The sequence below is a fragment of the Panthera onca genome, chromosome A3 (genome assembly GCF_046562875.1).
Source record: "Panthera onca isolate mPanOnc1 chromosome A3, mPanOnc1 haplotype 2, whole genome shotgun sequence".
NCBI lineage: Eukaryota > Metazoa > Chordata > Mammalia > Carnivora > Felidae > Panthera > Panthera onca.
The window spans coordinates 79,780,282-79,802,471 of NC_138341.1; the positions used below are offsets into that span (position 1 = coordinate 79,780,282).

The 22,190-nt window shown below is 37.4% G+C and overlaps 1 protein-coding gene across 2 annotated transcripts in view; it reads left to right on the plus strand.

Moving 5' to 3' along the window:
• Window positions 1-727: 727 nt before the first annotated feature.
• The window catches only part of EIF5B (eukaryotic translation initiation factor 5B), a 90,611-nt gene continuing 69,148 nt past the window's right edge, over window positions 728-22,190 (plus strand). The window contains exons 1-2 of one of the 2 annotated variants that reach the window (XM_060645313.2): window positions 728-1,015; window positions 20,197-20,231. In XM_060645313.2, coding sequence (XP_060501296.1) covers window positions 751-1,015; window positions 20,197-20,231 — 300 coding nt within the window. In that variant the 5' untranslated portion in view covers window positions 728-750. The remainder of the gene's footprint in view (window positions 1,016-20,196; window positions 20,232-22,190) is intronic. The other variant, XM_060645322.3, reaches the window with a different exon arrangement.

The following is a 22,190-nucleotide window of genomic DNA, read 5'->3' on the forward strand; positions in this document are numbered from 1 at the left end:
ATGTTACATCAGAAACGAGACAGCTATGGTCTTGCTCCAGAGTGACACTCCAACTTCCCTTGCATTGTGTTTAATGAACACATTTTTTTAAAAAAAGTTGAGGTATAACTCAAATTATTGTTGCACTACATGGTAACTAACTTGGATGTAAATTTTTTTAAAAAGTTGAGGTATAACTTACACAGCATGATTAGTTTTTACATAGATAACACCCATAATATCACCGTCCAGATCCAGGTATTGAACATGCTTACCACCCTAGTAGGTTCCTTTTACCTTCCCTAACACAAATTCTTAGAACTTGCTCTCGCTTTGAATGTAAAGATTAAGATCTATTTTGGGGAATGGGTGTGTCCTTATTTTATTGTAGTTATTTTTTTAGTGACTCAACAGACTTCATAATTCAGGGATGTTACCGAAAGTTACAATTTGTCCTGGATTTATCATGCAGAGTGCCTATCGTTTGTTCATCATGGTTCTTTACTGAACTTCGTGCGTCTGAGAATACAAAGATACAGAGGTGGACTGAAAGCCCAAGGTTTATTTCTGAAATGAGCTCCAACCATCCAAGTCCGCGTTCCCCCTTAGAGATGGAGCTGACAAGGGTAATTTTCGGCCTCATTGTCTGTGTCAGGGTTCTAGAACCCCGCGGTTATCGCTGCGCGGAGGACGCTTGTGGAAAGGGGGCGCTCGGGCTCCCGCCTGAGGGGCGGGTGAACTGGAGACGCTCTACCCAAAGCGCAGCTCTCGATGAGCCGCGCCCTGCGTCCTCACGCCGAGGCGGCTGGGCGATGCGCTTGCGCACTCAGAGCTCACACCATATGTGCCCTGTCCCAGTGCGCGGGTCTGTGGAGAGCCGGGTGCGAGAGGCGGCAGCGCGAGGGGAACGGAGCTGAACAGAGACCAAAGTCGGCTGGGGGACATTGGGTCTGTAAGAGACCGAATAGAGGGGCTGGGACTACGAGCGCCGCTGACACACGATGGGGAAGAAGCAGAAAAACAAGAGCGAAGACAGGTAGCCAGTGACTGGGTCTGCACGGCGGCGTCCGGCGCAGCTCAGGGGTTCGCGCGGGTTCCGCCGGCGCGGGGTGGACCGGGGGCGAGGCTCGCGACCGGCACCGCGGGGCCCCGGGCCTGAGCCCAGAATGGGGCGGCGCGGGGCCAAGACCCCAGTTCCGGGCGGGCGCGGAGGGCCTCGGCGGCGTTCTTCCAGTCGATACTTGGTCCCGTGGCTACTTCTCTCCCGGCCTGGAAAGAGGGGTCTCCCGCCACAGGAGCAGGGCAGTGGGTTCGGGGTTCCCAGGGGTAGGGGCTCAGGACGCTTCTCTGGGCCGGACACGGCCCGGCCATCGTGGCCAGGGCGAGAGAGTTGTTTTTGCGGCGCTACTATTAGCGACGGTGAGGAAGAGTTCTTTCTGTGCCTTTGTACCTATGAATACTTGGAGAGGAGAGTTCGAATATGTGCACCTAGAGCTAGTTTTGTTTTTTTTTTTTTTTTTTTTTTAAACTCTGAGCCGCTCAGGTGCGTTGGAATTACCCGGAGGTGTTTAACAGGTAACTCTCTCTTAACCTTTATTGTATTTGGGGACAGGTCTCAATTATTTAAGGGCTGGTTGTCCAGATTCCGTGCTTTTCAAAGCTTTCCTTCTTCCGGCCTGTCTTTTGGTCATTTCTTTGCTCTCTAAGCACCTCCCCCTAAAAACTGGGGAGGAGACAAAACCAACCAACCCGGGTCTCTCCTTTCTAACCACTTAAAAGGTTTTTGGGGGGAGGGAGTGTAAGGATATATCATAAAGCTACCTACCCCGAAATTTTTGCAACATTTCTGTGTGTCACATTCGATTGAATTCTTTCACTCTTCTCAAAGTTTACTCCCAGGGAGGGAACAACATCTGTTATATTTCAGCTTTGTATACCACTCACCAAACTAGTTCAGAGATTAGGGGGAGAGTAAGGTAAAACTAAAACAAAAACCATGACAACCATCTGTAATAGTCATTTTGACTCAAAAATGGATATCAGGTCTTGAAGTTAAAATAAGATTACTAATTATAATTTGGAATTCTGGGTTGTGTGCTCACCTGACAGTTACCTAGCAGTCACCTAGCTGATGAGTGGAATTGAAAGACATCAAGGTGAATCTTGGAATTGGAGGAAGTTAATTGGCTTGCAGACTAGAACTTGCTAATCAAACCAGGTAAATTAGAGAAAATAAGCAGAATTCTGGGTGATTTCGTGGGACAAAAATTTCTTTGCTTTTGGCCGGATGTTTTGACGCATAGGCTGCATTTTTTCATCAACCGTGTGGAAGAAATAGATGAGTATAATAAAGCTTTGTGTACCAATTACCCATGGTTATTACATGACCATTTCTGTTTTATCCACCTGCTGGATGTTTTAAAGCCATTTCAATCCTTTCATGTGTAAATCTTTCAAGTGTATCTGAAAGATAAATACTTGAGGGGAAAAAAACCCCAATTTTATCATCAAGTCTAGGGAATATTAAGTGGAGTATCCACTCAGCTGTCCACTGTCTTATTTAAAAAGTTTTTTTTTCTCCTCAATTGGTTTGCTTGGTTCAGGATTACAGAAGTCCTTTAAATTAAAAAAAAAATACATGTATGTTAATCCTTTACTTTTTAAGTTCTTTCATAATGGAAAAAAGCTATTCATAGGGGAGACACTTGTTTGTGTGTTTTTAGAAAAAAAGTTACTGATTATAAAGATTTTCATGAGTGATGTAAAGTTTAAAGTGCAAACACTGGAGCCTCTTGTTAAATGATTGGTTTGGAAGTATAGGAGGAATGCTACTACTGGTTCCTCGCCACCCCCCCCCCCCCCCCCCCCCAGCCCCAGACTAATCTGTTGTCTTATATTTTGGCTCATTTTGAAGGGAAAGTGAAGTCAATGTAATTGAAAATTTTATTTTCTCATGTGCTAGTATTAAGTCCCCCCCCCCCCCCCCCATGTTTCATGGCCTCCTTTGCTTAAATGCCTTTCAGATAATAATGTAAGAAATCCCAGGGTTTTGCAGAGGTCCCCTTGGACCAGAACTGCTTGGCCTTTTTACTTTGGCATTCCACGTAAGATATTTTAGTGGAAAGGAGGGACTGGGAAGATATTTGCGGGGAGGCGGGGACCAGAGAAGTTCCACTACTTGTGAATTAGTTTGCTTTGACCTGTATGTTGAATACTGTCTTTTTCAAGGATATTTTGAATATTTGTAAAAGAGAGAAAAACAGACTGGGAAGCAGGTCTAGAAGGAGAGAGCCCTCTGTTAGGATTAACGTTCTTGTTTGTGTAAAATAAGATATTTGTCTGGTTTTACTCTTGTATAAAAATCCCCACTTTTAATGATTTTATATTCATTCCACCTGCCCTTCCCTTTCAAGCTATGCTAAATTGAAAATGTTTCTGGCCAGGTAGAACTGGGTGAGAAATGAGCAGCTGCTTACTAGTTAATCAAGATAGGGCATTGAGTCACTTTTCAGGTTTTGGAAAGAACAGAGAAAATACTTGTTTTAATTCTTACTTCTTTATGTTTAATCCTTATTTTAATTTCTCAGTCACTCAATGTTCATTTAAAATTAGGTTTTATTTCATCTGAGTGTCTGATTTTATTTGAGTCACATGTTATCTTACCAGTGACTGACTTTTGTTCAAAAACTAAGTTCTAAAATTTTACAGCTTGGGTAATTCTGAGAATGAGATTTTGTTAAGGTATTCAAGTTTTCCTGCTTTTTTTCAATTGACTGGTTAAACTTTTTTTTTTAGTGTAAATTTTCTGTAATGTTTGTTTATTTTTGAGAGAGAGAGCCAATGGGGGAAGAGGCAGACTGAGAGAGGGAGACAGAGGATCTGAAGAGGGCTCCACTGACAGCAGAGAGCCTGATGCGGGGTTCGAACTTGTGAACCCAAGACATTGACCTGGGCTGAAGTCGGATGCTTAACTGACTGAGCCACCTAGGTGCCCCAACTGGAAAAACTCTTGATGAGATAAGGGCTAGGATTCAATATCTATAAATCATACAAAACATAAGGCCAGTATTTTTTTTTTAATGTTAATTTATTTTTGAAAGAGGGAGGGAGGGAGGCAGGGGGAGAGAAGAGGGAGGGAGGGGCAGAGAGCGAGGGAGACAGAATCCCAAGCAGGCTCCTTGCTGTCAGAGTGGAGTCCCATGTGGGGCTTGAACTCACAAACCATGAGATCATTACCTGGGCCAAAATCAAGAGTTAGACGTTTAACCGACTGAGCTACCCAGGCGTCCCAAGGCCAATATGCTCATAATTCTCACAGTCCTCAGTTTATGTAATGGGACCTTATGGGATCTTGTGTGTTCTAGTGACGTCATACTTTTTCCATTTACACAATACAATTGATTTTCTTATGGATGTGTGTAAAGAAAAAGGATCTAAATTATTTAGTTTTTCGTAGTTAACCTCTGTTTCTTCATTCTGGTCCCTTTTTTGTTTGTTTGATCCCCTTAAGTGTGGTAGTTATAAATTTCAGATTATAAGGGAGTTGATGTGTCACATTAGTAGTATTAATTACCTTCCCTGCAAAAAAAAAAAAAAGGGGGGGGGATACAGAGAGAAGGAAGATAATTATTTCATCTATCCCAGCATCAGATATCATGGCGGTGGGGATGTCATTCAGGAGCTAGAAAGTCTTTCAGGATTCCGTAGAGTTCTAGGGTATGTTCACCATCAGGTTACTTCTTGCTGTGTTTCTCTGCACCAGTAAATTTGCCAGTATAGTGACTCCACTATTTGTTGTTTTAACTCAGGTAATATTCCTGTTATTACTGGCAATTTCCCTGTTTTCATGGGAGTTCTGGCTGTCTTTGAGATAGTTTCCTCACCTTTAGGAATGTTCTAATGTCAGACATTTATCCTAGTCAATCAGGTATGATCAGGGTAGCAGGGTCCCTCCCCTGTGGTAGAAAACATGGTTATCTGCTTAAGTTAAGGAACCTGCTCAGAAGGAGCTCCGAGTATATCAGATACTCTAGAGCTGCCTAGAGAGGGAGTAAACCAAGTAACAAGTAGTCCAAATAGTCTAGTTCAACAAAGGCATTTATTTCTCATCTGTATATGCTTAAATTAGCAAAACAAAATAAAACAAAACCTTCTTACCTCCTGGGCGGCTCAGTTGGTTAATCGTCTGACTTCAGCTCAGGTTATGATCTCACAGTTCGTGGGTTCCAGCACTATGTCCAGCTATGCTGACAGCTCAGAGCCTGTAGCCTGCTTGGGATTCTGTGTCTCCCTCTCTCTGCCCCTCCCCCCTCCTCTCAAAAATAAATAAACATTAAAAAATTTTAAAAACCTTGTGTTTTCATATATTTGATCATAAAAAAGATGTATAATCCAAGAGTTCTATTGGCTTACCTTGTTCCCTTACTGATAGTTTAGGAAATTGATACGTGATATTTGTCATAGTTTGCCATACATGAATGAGAAAGCAGATGATAAACTTTTGTTGTTAGCTTGTAATAACTTTAGCTTTCTATAGTGGTGATCTCTGGAGAGCTGATGCAGCTATTTTTGATGTTGCTTGCCTACTAATTGTGCTTTATTTAAGTTTCTTTCCTTCTTGGATTTGATCTGTAAGGCAGTTTGCGCAAAGCATTGTTTAGCTGAAGAACTGAGTGTCAGTGGTTAGGTCAGAACAGCAGTTCTCAAACTTTTTGGTCCTAGTATCCCTTTACATTCTTAACTTCCTAAGGAACTAAAAACGTTTTTATGTGGGTTATATCTATCAATACTTAACTGTATTACAAATTAAAAGTTCTTAAAATAGTTGTTATTAATTTAAAAATAAAACTCGGGGTGCCTGGCTGGTTCAGTTGGTAGGACTCTTTTTTATTTTTAATGTTTATTTATTTTTATAGAATGTGAACTGGGGAGGGCAGAGAGGGAGACAGAGAATCCAAGCCAACTCCATCCACTCTGTCAGCACAGAGCCCAATGTGGAGCATGATCTCACGAACCCTGAGATCACTACCTGAGCAGAATCAAGAGCCAGACGCTTAAGTGACTGAGCCACCAAGCATGATACTCTTGATCTTTGAGGTCATAAGTTTGAGCCCCACCTTGGCAAAGAGTTTACTTAAAAAACTAAAATCTTAAAGAAAAAACTAATGAACACATTATATATTAACATAAGTAGCGTTAAGTAATCATTTTCAAAAAGTAATGAAAGGACAGGTATCAAACATATTTGCAAATTTCCTTACTGTCTGGCTTAGAAGAGAACTTGATTCTCATATGTTTGTGCATTCATTCTTGGAGCAGTATCACACGTCATGTGGCCTCCTGAAAACTCCACCTTACAGTTGTAAGAAAATGAGAATAAAGAAGTGTAATAGCTTCTTAGTATTATTTTGAAAATAGATTTGATCTCTTGAATTAGTTTAGACCCCCCTGAACAGGTCTTGGGGACTACTTTGAGAACAGCTGATTTAGGGATTCCTAAACTAGATTTGGGCATGTGTGAGACATTTTCTAAGCTGTTGGACCATCATTAGTGTTTTTTTTTAACAGATGATAGAAATGTTTGAGAACTGCTCAAAGACAACTTAAGACATCTGTGGTCATGTTCATGCTCTTATGATTTTTTTTTTTTTTTATGCAGTAGGTGAACTTATCAAGGTCTATTACAAATCTGTTGGGATTGGTTTTAATTCTAAGTCCCATTAAGTTTTTGGATTATTTAGTATACTTGACATCTTTATGATATTGAATTATCTCATTCAAGAAGTGTATTGTCTGCCTAATCACTTAAGTGCCAGGTATTGTCCTGGGTGATCGAAATAACGTGGTAAACAAATTGCTGATAAGACATGCTTCTCTATTTGGTTAATTTAATTGTAGATGAGTAAAATTTTATTTTTTTTTATTTGAGTCTTTAGGATATTTCTCGTTTGGCTTATTCCTAGATATCTTAACAGTTTGGTTGCTGTTTATGTAATTTTTCTTTTTTGTTTAATAAGAAAACTTTTAAGATGGTTATCTTTTGTCTGACCAACTCAGTGAACTTTGTTACTAGAAATAGTGTAAAAGGTGAGGCCTAAGTTGTGGTTAGGTTATTAATTTGTGATAATATGTAAATAGTGAAAAGGGGGAGAACAGGGAGAGGATTACATTGCAGCAGCATTCAAATGACTTCTTTTCCTCTCCCATTCTAATTTATGCTCTGTGACAAATATGAACTGTTGAGAAATTATAGTACAAAATACACAGGTATTTTGAACCCTTATTAAAACAGTATTGAAATAATCATAGTAACCCAGCTTGCCCTAGCAGTAACCACATATTTATGTAACTTTAACGAAAGAACTTAATTTAGAACCAATAACCACATTGTAACTAATTTGAGAATCTAAGAGGAAGGGAAACGTATAGAGATTCAAGAACTATTATGTAAATACAGATGAGGGGAAAGTGGGATTTAACGTAAAAATATGTTTGTGGTTAGAGTCTTTCAGCTGGTAGGTAGACTCTGACCCCAGAACCTGTGGCTTTTCACTGTGCTGTCCTAGCTGATTTAAGAAATCTTGATATTCCAAAATACAGACTTTCCAATGAAAAATTAATATCTTCATAGGGTCTTTATTGGTGAAACAACTATTAAAGATTAAGGACTCAAAAAAGGAGAATAGAAGAACGACAGCCATTGTCTATAGGTTAATCAGTGCCAAAATTTCTTTAAAGAATTTCTTTGTCTATCAACCAATTACATAATTGCTTTTCTCTTAGCCTGTATGTTTAAAGTGAAAACAATGATGATTTAATGTTTCAGTCCTTCCTGTTTCAGACATGGTATGTAAAATTTCAGGTATGTTCTTTAAGAGAAATCCCTATTTTTCACCCAGGTAGCAGTCATTTTTTAGAATAATTTTTTTTAGAATTTTTTAGAATTTTTAGAATTAGAAAATTTAGAATTTTAGAATTTTTTAGAATAATTAGGAAAACCAATTACATTGGTGATACACCAAGTGTACACCAAGTACATTGGTGATAGACATGTACTTTCCACTGAGGTCTAAAATATGTGGCTTTTCTGTTTCTGAAACTTTATTCAAACCATAAACTTTGGATAGCAGTCCCTAAAAATACAATTGAGCACTGTTGGTTTTGTTGTTGTTGTTGTTGTTATTTTATAAGCAAGGGAGAGGGGCAGAGGGGGAGAGAGAGAGAATCTTAAGCAGGCTCTGTGCTGAACATGGATCCCATGACCCTGGGATCATGACCTGAGCCAAAGTCAAGAGTCTGACGCTTAGTTGACTGAGCCATCTAGGCGCCCCAAATTGAGTACTGTTTTAATTCAGATTTATGTCATTAGGTTTCAGGTACTGAGCTTTTGTGACGCTGATAGATAAGACTGATGACATTGTGGTTGGCATTTCTTCTAAGGCTAGAATCATGTGTTCTAAAATTCAATTATATGAATATACTACATTTTATTTTCCTATTCATCGCTTGATGGACCCTGGGGTGCTACTTGTTGGCTATTATGAATCATACTGCTATAAAAATACCTGTACAAGTTTTTGTGTGGACATATGTTTTCAGTTCTTTGGTGTTTATACCTAGGAGTGAAATTGTTGGGTCATAGGGTGACTCTGTATTTAACTTCTTCAGGAGCTGCCAAAGCTGCTGCTCCATTTTACATTCCAATCAACCATGTAGAAGATTTCCAATTTCTTGGGGTCTCTGGGTGGCTCAGCTAGGCATCTGACTCTTGATTTTGGCTCAGGTTGTGATCTCACAGTTGGTGGATATGAGTCTCATGTAGGGAGGGCTCTGTGCTTACAGGAAGGAGCCTGCTTGGGATTCTCTGTCTCCCTTTCTCTGCCCCTACCTCATTCATACTCTCTCTCTCTCTCTCAAAAATGAATAAGTATATATTTATATATACATATATATTTAGTGTTTATTTTTGAGAGTGTTTAAAAATAAACACAAATTTATTTATTTATTTATTTATTTATTTATTTATTTATTTATTTTTGAGAGAGAGAGAGAGAGAGAGAGAGATTGAGTGCAAGCCGGGGAGGGGGCAGAGACAGTGGGAGACACAGAATCTGAAGCGGGCTCCAGGCTCTGAGCTGTCATGTCAGCACAGAACCCAATGCCGGGCTCAAACCCATGAACTGTGAGATCATGACCTGAGCCAAAGTTGGACATTTAACCGACTGAGCCACCCAGGCACCGCACAAAAATAAACAAATATTTAAAAAAATGTTTATAAGAAAAGAATTCCAAAAGAATCTACATCTCTTCATCAGCACTTTCTATCTTCTCACTTTTTGATTTATAGCCATTCTAGTAGGTGTGAGAAGTGGTGTCTTACTGGGATTTTGGTTTGCATTCCGTGAGAGCTTAAGATTTTGAGTATGTCCTCATGTGCTTTTTGGATCTTTGTATATCTTGTTTGGAGAACTTTCTATTCCGATCCTTTGCCTATTTTTAAATTGACTTCTTTATTGTTGAGGAATATAAGTTATTTATATATTCTAAATGCAAATCCTTAGTGAGATATGATTTGCAAATATTTTGTCCCCATTCTGTGGGTTATTTTCTGCCTTAGGAGGTTGTTGTTTCACTTTCTGGGTTTGTTTGTTTGTTTGTTTTTTTTTTTTTTTTGAGTTTTAAGTAATGTCTGCACCCAATGTGGGGCTCAGACTCACAGCCCTGAGATCAAGAGTCACGTGCTCTACTGACTGAGCCAGCAGGTGCCCCTGTTGTTTCATTTTCTTGACGTTGTCCTTTGTAGCAAAAAAGTTCCTAATTTTCATGAAGTCTGATTTATCTGTTTTGTCTTCGGTTGCATGTACTTTTGGTATTAGATCTAAGAAACTGTTACCAAATCCAAAGGTGTGAAGATTTACTGTTTCTTTTTTTTTTCTTGTAGCTTTGTAGTTTTAGCTCTTACATTTAGGCTTTTGAGCTATTTTGAGTTACATTTTATTAAGTGTGAGGTGGGAGTCCAGCTTAATTTTTTGCCTGTGAATATTTAGTTGTCCCAGCACCATTTGTTAAAGACTATTCTCTCTCTAATTCCTTGTTGAAATCAATTGGCCATATGTGTAGGGGTTTATTTCTGGACTCAATACTGTTCTCTCGATCTTTGTGTCCTTATGGCAGTACCACACTCTCCTGATTGCATTAGTTTTGTAGTAAGTTTAGAAATTGGAAAGTGTGGTGTTTCTAACTTGTTTTTGAGATTGTTTTAGCTATTGTGTGTTCCTTACATTTCCATACAGATGTTAGGGTCACTTCTCAATTTCTGCAACAAGAAAGAAAGGTAGTTGGGATTTTGAGTGGGATTGCATTTCATTTGTAGATCAATTTTGGGAGTATTGTCAATATTATGCCTTTTGATCCATGAGTGTGGGATGTCTTTCCACTTACTTAGGTCTTTACTTTCGGTGATTTTTTTTTTTTTTTTTTTTTTTGTGCCAGCAGCAGGCAAATGTTTATTACAATATAAGATTAGAAAGGAAGAATAATATGGGCGCTTGGGGTGGCTCAGTCAGTTGAGCGTCCGACTTCAGCCCAGGTCACGATCTCTCGGTTTGTGGGTTCCAGCCCCGCGTCAGGCTCTGTGCTGCCAGCTCAGAGCCTGGAGCCTGCTTCAGATTCTGGGTCTCCCTCTCTCTCTCTGCCCCTCCCCCACTCATGCTCTGTGTCTCTTAAAAATAAAATAAACATTAAAAAGTTTTTTTTTAAAAAAGGAAGAATAGTAGGAAAGCTCTCTTTACAGAGGGGACATTCGAAAGTGAATGCCCTCAGTGATTTTTTTCTTTTTTTAGTTTTCAGAGTTCAACATTTGCAGTTCTTTAAAAAAGTATTCTTAAGCATCTAATTCTTTTTTACACTATTGCAAGTAGAATTATTTTAAGTTCATTTTCAGATTGTTTATTACTAGTGCATAGTTTAAATAAAATTTTTGTATAGTGATCTATCCTGTAATCTTACTGAACTCATTTACTAGCTCTAATGATATTTTGACGTGTGTGTGTGTGTACGTATGTATGTATGTGTATTCTGTGGACATAATCATGTCATCTGCAAGTTCAGATAGTTTCCTCCTTTTCCAGTCTAAATGTTCTTGGATTATTTGTCTTGCTTAAAGCTCTGGCTAGATTCTACAGTATAATGTTGACTAGAAATGGGGAGAGTGGATATCCTTGTCTTGTTTCTTACCTTAGGGGGAAAAGCTTTCAGTATTTACCCATTTGGTATGATGTTAACTGTGTTTTTCCTAGATGCCCTTTTTCAGATTGAGGAATTTCCATTCTGTTTCTAATTTGTAGAAAGTTTTTACCATGAGAGTGTTGGATTTTGTTGAATGCTGTTTCTTCATTTACTGAGACGATCATGTGGTTTTGTCTTTTTTTCTATTCACATATGTTGGATTATGTTAATTGATTTTTCTATGTTGAATCAACCTTGCAATCCTGGGATAGATCCCACTTGCTCATGGTGTATAATCCCTTTTATATGTTTTTGGATTTGGTTTCCTAGTGTTTTGTTGAGTATTCCATCTTTTCCCTTTTAACCTTTCTGTGTAGCTGTTTTGGGTCTGTCTTGGTAAACAGCGTAACATTGAATTTTTATAATAGAATTTGACAGCCTATCTTTAAGGATTTAAAGTCACTTACATTGCTTGTATTAATGATAGATTTGACTTTATTTCAGCCATCGATTTTGTTTTCATTTGTGCCACTTCTGCCATGCTTTATTTCTGTTTTTTTTCCCTCTTATTCTAGGTTGGAACTTGTACATGCTATTTCTATTTTTTTTTACATGGTTAGATTTGAAATTTTACCTTGCATATAGATAGTATTTAATGCTGTGTAAAACAGTACAGGGACAGTTGTGCTGTTATCTCATATTTTCATTTTAATTTATAATCCTTCAGTCCAGGTCAGTGACATTTTACTTAAGTTTAGATATTACTTAAATGCATGACTTGTCAAGACTGAACCTAGAAAAAAAGGTATGTACTTGGTGGATTTTCAGTTCTCAAGAATTTAATTTGCTCTAAACTCAAAATAATGAAAACCAATTTCTTTTTTTAGACACATTAATAATTAACAAAGTCTTAAAGGAATGAAATGTTGGGAAGGCATTACCTTTCCAAACTCCAAAAATTATGAGACAAAGTAATAGGTGCCCGATTCATTCCAAAGTTTACCTTTTGTTTATGCAAGCTTGTAATTTTTAAATTTTATTTTTACTCATTTTTTTATTTTTATTTTACTTATTTTAGAAAGGGAGTGGGAAGGAGGGCACATGAGTGGGGGTGGGGAGGAGCAGAGAGAGGGGGAGAGAGAATCTTAAGCAACCTCTATGCTCCGCATGAGCCTGATGTGGCCCTTGATCTCATGACGCTCAGGTCATGACCTGAGCTTAAATCAAGAGTCAGACTCTTAACCGACTGAGCCACTCAGGTGCCCCTGTAATTGTTTTAAATATAGAAGTTTAACTTCTAATATAAAAATTGCAAGCACACAGAAAAGTTGAAGGAATAATATAATGAACCCCATATACTTACCACCTAGATTTAATTGTAAATAGAATTTTGTCTCCATTTTTGTCATGTATTTTATTAATATCTTGACATTTCTCCCTGAATGTTTTTTTTTTATATAACCACAATACCCTTATCCCACCTAGTGCAATTAACACAAATCCTCTAATATTTAATATTCAGTCCATATGTCAAATTTCTAGCTGCACAGTGGCTTTTCACAGTTTGTTCAAGGTTTACACTGCATTTCATAGTGGTATAGCTCATAATTTTTTAAGTTCACACTTGTGTTATAGGTATCTGGCTAAAATTTTTTTTTTCTTGTGTAGATTTTCTCTTCATGTTCTCATTTTGAACTTATTTAGAATTCTCAAAATTTGGTTATCTCAGTCTCTTGGTAATTAGAATTGAAAGGAATTATTAAACTGTTAAGTGGTAACTGCATTCTGTCCTGTTTGGTTTAAGGACAAAATCGTTTTGAAAGCCTGAAAACTTACTACTACTGAAAGAGGAATAGAGTGTTGTTATATTAATTCACTCTTAGTTGGGTTAATATGAAATATGTAATCAGTATTGTGAAGTTTTTTTGAGGTGAAATTCACATAACATGAAACTGATCATTTTAACTTAATTTTATTTGTAATGTTTCATTTCTTTTTTTTGAGAGAGCGAGCGAGTGAGAGCAAGCCATTGGGGGAGGGGCAGAGAGAGACACACACATGCACAGAACTCAAGCAGATTCCAGGTTCTGAGCTGTCAGCACAGAGCCCAACATGGGCTTGAACTCACGAACAGTGAGATCATGACACGATCCAAAGTTGGATGCTTAACCAACTGAGCTACCTGGGTACCCCGACCATTTTAAATAATGTAATTCTGTAGCAGTTAATACATTCACAAAGTTTTGCTATTTCTTCTAATTCCAAAATGTTTTAGCACCTCCAAAGGAAATCTGTGCCCATTAAGCATTCACTCCCCATTTCCCCCTCCTCTGAGCTCCTGGCAACCAACAACTAATCCACTTTATGTCTTTTGATTGACCTGTTCTGGATATTTCATGTAATGGAATTATACCACATATGACCTTTTGTGTCTGGACTCTTTTACTTAGCATAATGTTTTGGAGGTTCATCCATGTCGTAGAATGTGTCAGTACTTCATTTTGTTTTTATAGCTGAATAATTTCATTTTGTATATGTATGCCAAATAATGTTCATCCGTTTATCCAGTGATGAACATTTTTGATTGTTTGCACCTTTTGGCTGTTGTGAAAAGTGCTGCTATGAACATTTATGTACAGGTGTTTGAGTCCCTGTATTCAGTTCTCTTGAGTATATACCTAGGGGTGGAATTGGTGGGTATATGGTAATTCTATGTTTAATGTTTTGAGGAACCGCCAAACTTTTTTTTTTTTTTTTTGAGTATAGTTGATGCACAATGATACGTTAGTTTCGGGTGTACAACATAGTGTTTGGAGAAGTTTATACGTTGTGCTATGTTCACCAGAGGTGTAGCTACCATCCAACACCATACAATGCTATTACAATATCAGTGACTATATTATTCATTCCATAACTGGAAGCCTGTATTTCCCACTCCCCTTCATCCATTGTGCCTATCCCCTCCCCTCTGGCAAGCATCAGTTCTCCATATTTATAAGTCTAATTCTACTTTTTAAAAAAAAAATTTTTTTTTAACGTTCATTGAGTTTTGAGAGAAAGAGCACAAGCCGGGGAGGAGCGGAGAGAGAGAGAGAGGGAGACACAGTCTGAAGCAGGCTCCAGGCTCTGAGCTGTCAGCACAGGGCCCAATGTGGGGCTCAAACCCACAAACCACGAGATCATGACCTGAGCTGAAGTCTGATACTTAACCGACTGAGCCACCCAGGTGCCCCTAATTCTGCGTTTTGTTTATTTATGTTTTTTTTTTTTTTTAAGATTCCACATGAGTGAAATCATATGGTCTTTGTCTCTCAATCTAACTTTTTTCACCTAACATAGTACCCTCTGGGTCCATCCATGTTGTCACAAATGGCAAGATCTCATCCTTTTTTTTAATGGCTGCATAATTTCATTGTATATGTACACCACAACTTCCTTATCCATTTGTCTATCGATGGATACTTGGATTGCTTCCATATCTTGGCCATTGTAAGTAATGTTGCAGTAAACATTGGTGCATGTATCTTTTTGAATTAGTGTTAATCGTTTTATTTGGGTAAATATCCAGTAGTGAAATTACTGGATCATATTTTATTTCTATTTTTAATTTTTTGAGGAACCTCCATATTGTTTTCCACAGTGGCTGTACCAATTTACGTTCCTACCAACTGGGCAGAAAAGTTCCTTTTTCTCCTCATCCTTGCCAACACTTACTTCTACTGTTTTTGATACTAGCCATTCTGAACGGTTGTAAGGTGATAACTCATTGTGGTTTTGATTTGCATTTGCCTGCAGATGAGTGATGTTGAGCATGTTTTCATGTTTCTGATGACCCTTTATATGTATTTGGAAGAATGTCTATTCAGGTTCTCTGCCCATTTTTAACGGATTATTTGAGGGGTTGTAGAGGTTCTGTGTTTATTTTGGATATTAATCCCTTATTGGATATGTTATTTGCAAATATCTTCTTCCATTCAGGAGGTTTTCTTTCGGTTTTGTTGATGGGTTTCCTTTACTGCACACAAGTTTTTTTTATTTAGATATAGTCCCAGTAGTTTATTTTTGCTTTTATTTTCTTTGCCTTAGAGGAGACATATCTAGATAAATGTTATAGCTTATGTCAGAGAAATTACTACCTGTGTTATCTTCTAGGAATTTTATGTTTTTAGGTCTTACATTTAGGTCTTTAATCTATTTTGAGTTTATTTTTGTGTATGGTGTTAGGAAGCAGTCCAGGGGTGCCTGGTTGGCTCAGTTGGTTAAGCGTCTGACTTGACTTTGGCTTAGGTCATGATCTCATGGTTCATGAGTTCAAGCCCCACTTTGGGCTCCGTGCTGACAGTTCAGGGCCTGCTTGGGATTCTCTCTCTCTCTCCCCAAATCTCTCTCTGCCCCTACCTTGTTTGCTTGCTCACTCTCTCAAAATACATAAACTTAAAAAAAAAAATTGGTCCAGTGTCATTCTTTTACATGTAGCTGTCCAGGTTTCCCAGCACCATTTATTGAAGAGATTCTTGCCTCCTTTGTCATAATTTAATTGGCCATATAAATGTTACTTTTGGGCTTTCCATTCTGTTCCATTGACCCATGTCTATTGTGCCAGTTTCATACTGTTTTTATTACTACAGCTTTGTAGTATATCATGAAATCAGGGATTGTGATATATCTCTCCTGCCCATGCCCGCTCTCTCCCCTCCCCCACCCAAGTTTGCTTTGGCTGTTTGTGGTCTTTTGTGGTTCCATATACATTTTAGTATTAATTCTAGTTTTGTGAAAAATGTTGGAGGAATCACCAAACTTTTTATAGTGGCTGCACCATTTTACATTTCTGCCAGCAGTGTGAAAGGGTTCTAATTTCTTCGTATCTTGGCCTTTGTTTTTATGTTTAATAATCATCTTAGTAGTTGTGAAATGGTGTCCCTAGTAGTTGTGAAATGGTGTCCCATCCTAGTTTTGATTTGCATTTCCCTGGTTACTAATGCTGTATTCACATGTATTCACAGTGTATTCACATATGTATTCACTATCCATTTGCATGTCCTTGGAAAAAGTCTGTGTAAGTCCTTTACTCATTTTTAAATTGTTTTTTTAAGGTCGAGTTTTAAGAATTCTGTATATATTCTGGATACTTGACCTTTATCAGATGTATGATTTGTAAATATTTTCTTCCATTATATGGGCTGTTTTCATTGTCTTGATAGTGTCCCTTTTACAAAAAAATTTTAATTTTGATGAAGTCCAACTTCTTTTTTTGGCTGTTGTTGCTTGTACCTTTGGTATTGTAGCTAAGAATCTTATTGCCAAGTCGAAGGCCATCAAGATTCACTTTTATGTTTTCTTAAGAATTTTATGTTTTAGCACTTAAATTTATGTCTTTAACCCATTTTCAGTCAATTTTTGTATATGATGTGAATTAGAGGTTCAACATCTTTTATATGTGAACATCTAGACCTAGTACCGTTTGTTGAAGAGACTATTTCTTTGACTGTTGATTGGTGTTGGCACTGCTGTCAAGTCCACTGACCATGGATGAATGGATTTATTTCTGGATTTTTTTATTCCTTTGGTCTGTGGTTAGCCTTATACCAGTACCACATTGTTTTGACTGCTGTAGTATACATTTTCTTAAATGAAAATTTTCAAACACATACAGAAGTAGAATAATGAATCCACATGTGTCCATTACTCAGTTTCAAATATTACAGATTCATGGATGATCTTGTTTCATCTATATTCTACCTACTCTTTTATTTCCTCATCATTTTGAAACAGCCTCAGACATTTAAAAAAATTTTTTTAATGTTTATTTTTAAGATAGAGACCAAGTGCAGGCAGGGGAGGGGCAGAGAGAGAGAGAGGGAGACACAGAATCAAAGCAGGCTCCAGGCTCTGAGCTGTCAGCACAGAGCTGGATGCCCGGCTCAAATTCATGAACTGGGAGATTGTGACTTGAGCCGAAGTCAGATGCTTAACCGAATGAGCCACCCTGGCGCCCCAGCCTCAGACATTTGTAAATAGTATTTCAGGAGGTTACATAATCAACATAAGAAAGATTTACATCTTAAATTTTAAAGAGTGGTGCATTTCCATTCATTTGGAAATTTCACATACAGTAGAATCCTTGTCTGTGTTTGGATAAATGAAATGTCATTGTACTTTTCTCTCATGGGATTTTTTTTAACTGTTTGAATTTGTTTCAGAAAATTCAATTTGGAAGTTCTGTGATCAAAATAAAAGTTCAGTAATTGTTATTGCGGTAGTGTGGTTTTTATTAAGCTGCTGTGATGAACCTGCCTTCCCAATTGTATGAAAGTTGTAGTTGCTATTCCAGAATAGAGTTTTTTCTTTATTTAATAATGCCTATTTGGAATGTATTAAATTTCCTGGTCATTATTAGTTGTAGAAGGTATTGAGGTGAATTGGGCATAAAAAAAGGAGTTTAAAAGGATCCTACATTTTAATGGAACAAATATTCTTACGCACAGATAATACAGTGAGGAGATGCAGAGAGAATGTGGAGTTTAGTTTCTAGGAGTGCCACCCTTCAGATTGCAGTTTTGCTTCCCAAAGTTATTATATATGTGTCTTTCAGATCCCTTTCTAATTAAAACTTCCCTCAGAGCAGGCCAGATCAGAACGAACAGGAAAAGGAGTGTGCTGTATATTTGAGTTACCAGGGTGGATGACAAAGAATATCCTAGATCTTCATTTGCTTCTCTATTGCCTAGTAATTCTGTACACAGGTGCAGCCAGCTCTTTCTACTGATGGTGTTGTCCAGCCAGTTGGTTATTGACAAGTATCCTTTCCTGAGAGTAGTTTCCTGCATAAAAATTTTATTGATGTCTATTTGGTTATTCTGGGTACTATACCAAAGTATATTAGGTGGAAATAATACTTTAAAAAATTTTTTTTAGTGTTTATTTTTAAGAGAGAGACAGAGACAGAGTGCGAGCTAGGGAGGGGCAGAGAGAGAGAGGGATACTTAGAATCCGAAGCAGGCTCCAGGCTCTGAGCTGTCAGCACAGAGCCTGACGTGGGGCTCATGAAATGCGAGATCATGACCTGAGCTGAAGTTGGGTGCTTAACCAGCTGAGCCACCCAGGGGTCCCAGTGGATATTATACCTTTGACAGTGATTAAAGGACCAGAGTTACTTGTACAGAATATAGACTACAGGTTCACTTTCAGTGAGTGCTGAATGTACTCAAATTGTTTGTTTTTTTCTGAATGTGCTCAATTTGATCAGTTATTTTAGAGTTTAGATTGTGTCCTTTCTTAAGATATTAATTCAGAATATTGGCTTAAGTTATCAATAGTGTCTATACATATCTACGGGGATAATACTAAGTATAAAACTTGTATTTCTTGCGAAAGTATGAGACCCAAAATACTCTTCTATCAAATAGTAAGAAATAGAAGATTTTTTACATTCAAATTTGTAGCATTGACATGAAAGATGATATTACTGTGTTGTCGATTCTAAATCAGCGCTTCTCAAACTTTAATGTGCATGTAATTAACCTATGGATCTTGTTAAAAAGATAAATGGTGGCTGTGGTGGAGTCATCTTAAAGGCTACCTTACCTGGCACCTCACTCACTTCTGGTGGATCATCATGGTGGTTCTTGGTTGGGACTTTAGCTGGAACATCTACATTTGATCTCTCTGTAGTCTGGACATTCTTATTAGCTTGGCAGTGAACATCTCAAAAGTCAGGAAGTAGATGTTGCCAGGGAAGGTTATGGGCCCAGGAACTATAGCATCATTTCTACCATAGTCAGTTGATCAGTAGCCCCAAGTTAAAGTGAAGGTTGCAGAGCACTGTCTCTGAGTGTCAGAGAAATTTGGGGCCAGGTTTTAAAACTTCCACAGGGGGTGAAGAGGGGCTGGTAGGAGAAAGTCTTAGGAAGCTTGAAGATTTTGAATTCTGAAATAGTTTGGCAAGGGTTGCATTTTCTACATACTTGTCTACCTTTACGTTAGACTTTAGTGGAAAATGCCTGTCATTATTAAATGAAATTTGCCAAGTGTGAGATTGAGAGATTTGCATATAAGGTTAATTTTCCTTTTACTTTTTTTCAGTGAACTTTTTTTGGATAGTGTTTTGTATCGTTAAAGGTTTTACTATATTGATCTCAAAACGAAGTATGTCTTTATTTTTATATATGATTTTTATTTAATTCCAAAAAGCCAGATACCAAAGTTGAGTATATGCCTGCACACACAATTAATAAATACCATGTTTTTAAAAGATTCTTTTATTGTAACATCATTTTAGTTATACATTATATCATGTTAATAGAAATTACAGTATTAGAAGATATTATAGCTTTATTCTTATTTTTCATAACTTATAAAAATGGGTAAATGATTTATATTAGGTTTACATGCTTTTAACCATAACTGTTTAAACTGATAAATGCACTCTAAGTTCTAAACTATTGTTAGAGTATTACTAGAAATTTAAATTAACATTTTTCAAGGTATTGATATAACAGATTTCAAGTGGTGCAGTTGATAAGTTTTGATAAATGTGTATAGTTGTGTATCCTTCACTGCAGTCATGATCTAGAATATTTCCATTAGTCCAAAAGTTCCTTTATGACCCTTTGTAGTCAATACTTTTTCCCTACAACGAATTGGCTTTTGGCCAGAAATCACTGGTTTTTTTGTTTTTATTTTTTTATTTTTGTCACTGTAGTTTTCCCTTTTCCAGAAATTCATAAAAGTAGAATCATAGGGTTTGTAGCCTTTATTGGCTGGCTGAGTCACTTAATATAATACTTTTGAGATTATCCATGTCAGTATACGTAACATTAATTCTTTTATCATTGATTAGTAGTGCAATGTGTGGATAGATGACAATTTGTTTATAAATTACCTGGTAGATGGATGTTTGGGTTGTTTCCAGCTTCTTGTGATTATGAATAAAGCTGCTATGAATATTTGAGTACAAGTCTTTGTGTGGACATATGTTTTCATTTCTCTTAGGTAAATACCTAGGAGTGGGATTGCTGGGTCCTATGGTAAGTGTGTATGTTTAACTTTAAGAAACTGCCAAACTGTCTCTTCCAAAGTGGCTGTGCTATTTTTACATTTCCTCTGGGGATGTGTTCCAGTTGGTCCACATCCTCTCTCAACACTTAGTATTATCAGTCCTTAATTTTAGTCATCCTGGTGGCTGTGTAGTGGCATCTCATTGTGGCTTTAATTTATATTTTCTTACATTTGTGACATTGACTATCTTGTTATGTGTTTGTCATTCTTGAATCTCATTTGGTTAAGTGTTCAGATCATTCGCCCATTTAAAAAATAACATCATTTAATATTGGGTTGTAGGAGTTTTTAAATATCACAAATTCTTCATCAGGTATATATGCATTGAAAAGAAACTACTCAGTCAGCCTTGCCTTTTTATTTTAACAGTGTTTGGTTTTTCAAATGAAACTTTTAAGATAATTGTAGACATTCAGTTGTGAGAAACAATACAGAGAGATCCTTGTACCTTTACCCAGTTTCCCCACCATGGTAACATCTTGTAAAATTATGCAATACCACAACTTGGATATTGGCCTATATACAGTTCACTGACCATATTCAGATTTGCCCAGTTTCATTTGTGTTTGTGTTTAGTACTATACAGTATTATCACCTGTGTAGATTTGTGTATTCACTACCAGAGTCAAAGTATAGAACATCACTGTAGGAATCCCTCATGTTGTTCATGTGTGACCATATTCATCTCCTTTCTGTGCACCTCCCCTTCCTTGCCCATCCCTACTCCAGGTAACGTTGAATCTGTTCTATGTTTGTAAAATTTTTTCTTTTCAAAACGTTTTATAAATGGAATCATGTATATATGTAATCTTTGGGATTGACTTCTTTCCAGTCAGCCTTAATTCTCTTGTGATTCATCCACTTGTTGCATGAATTGATAGTTCTTTCCATTTTATAGCTTAATAGTATTCTATGGAATGGGGATGAACCACAGTTTCATTCACCCATTAAGGACAAGTGGGTTGTTTCCAGTTTTTGGCTATGGCAAATGAAGCCACTATAAACATTTGTGTACAAGTTGTGCTTGAGAACAATTTCATTGTTCAGGGATAAATGTGTAAGAGTGCAATTGCTGGGCCAAATGGTAAGTACATTTTTAGTCTTACAAGAACATGACAGACTGTTTTTCAGAGTGGCTATACGAGTTTACATTCCCACCAGCAATGTTTGAGTGATCCAGATCCTGTACATCCTTACCAACATTGGTTATTATCACTTTTTTTTTTTTGTAGAGAGGGCATTCTGATTTGTGCGTAGTGATATTCCCAAATGCCTTAATGATGTGGAATATCCTTTATTTTCCATATGTAAATGCTCTTCAGTGAAATGTCTTCTTATGCCTTTGTCCATTTTCTAATTTAGATTATTTGGATTTTTATGTTAAGTTCTTAGAGTTATTTGTATACTTTAGATACTAGTCCTTTTCAGAATGTGGTGTGCAAATATTCTCTCCCTCTTTGTGGCTTGTTTTTTCATTCCCTTCAAAGATATATTTTTTTATTATTTTTTTTTAATGTTTACTTATTTTTGAGAGAGAGCACTTAATGGGAGAGGGACAGAGAGAGAGAGAGAGAGAGAGAGAGAGAGAAGACACAGAAGCTGAAGCAGGCTCCGGGCTCTGAGCTGTCAGCACAGAGCCAGCACAGGGTTCAAACTCACAAAGTGCAAGAGAGCATGACCTGAGCTGAAGTTGGGCACTTAACCAGCTGAGCCACCCAGGTGCCCCTTTTCATTCCCTTCATAAGGTCTTTTGCATAGCCAGAGTTTTTAATTCTGATGAAGTCCAATTTATTTTGGATTGTGCTTTTAATTTCAGGAAGTCTTAAAACCTGATTAATGCTAGATCCCCCAAAATTTTTTTGTAAAAGTTATATTTTCGTGTTTTACATTTAGGTCTGTCATGTATCTTGAGTTCATTTTTGCATAAG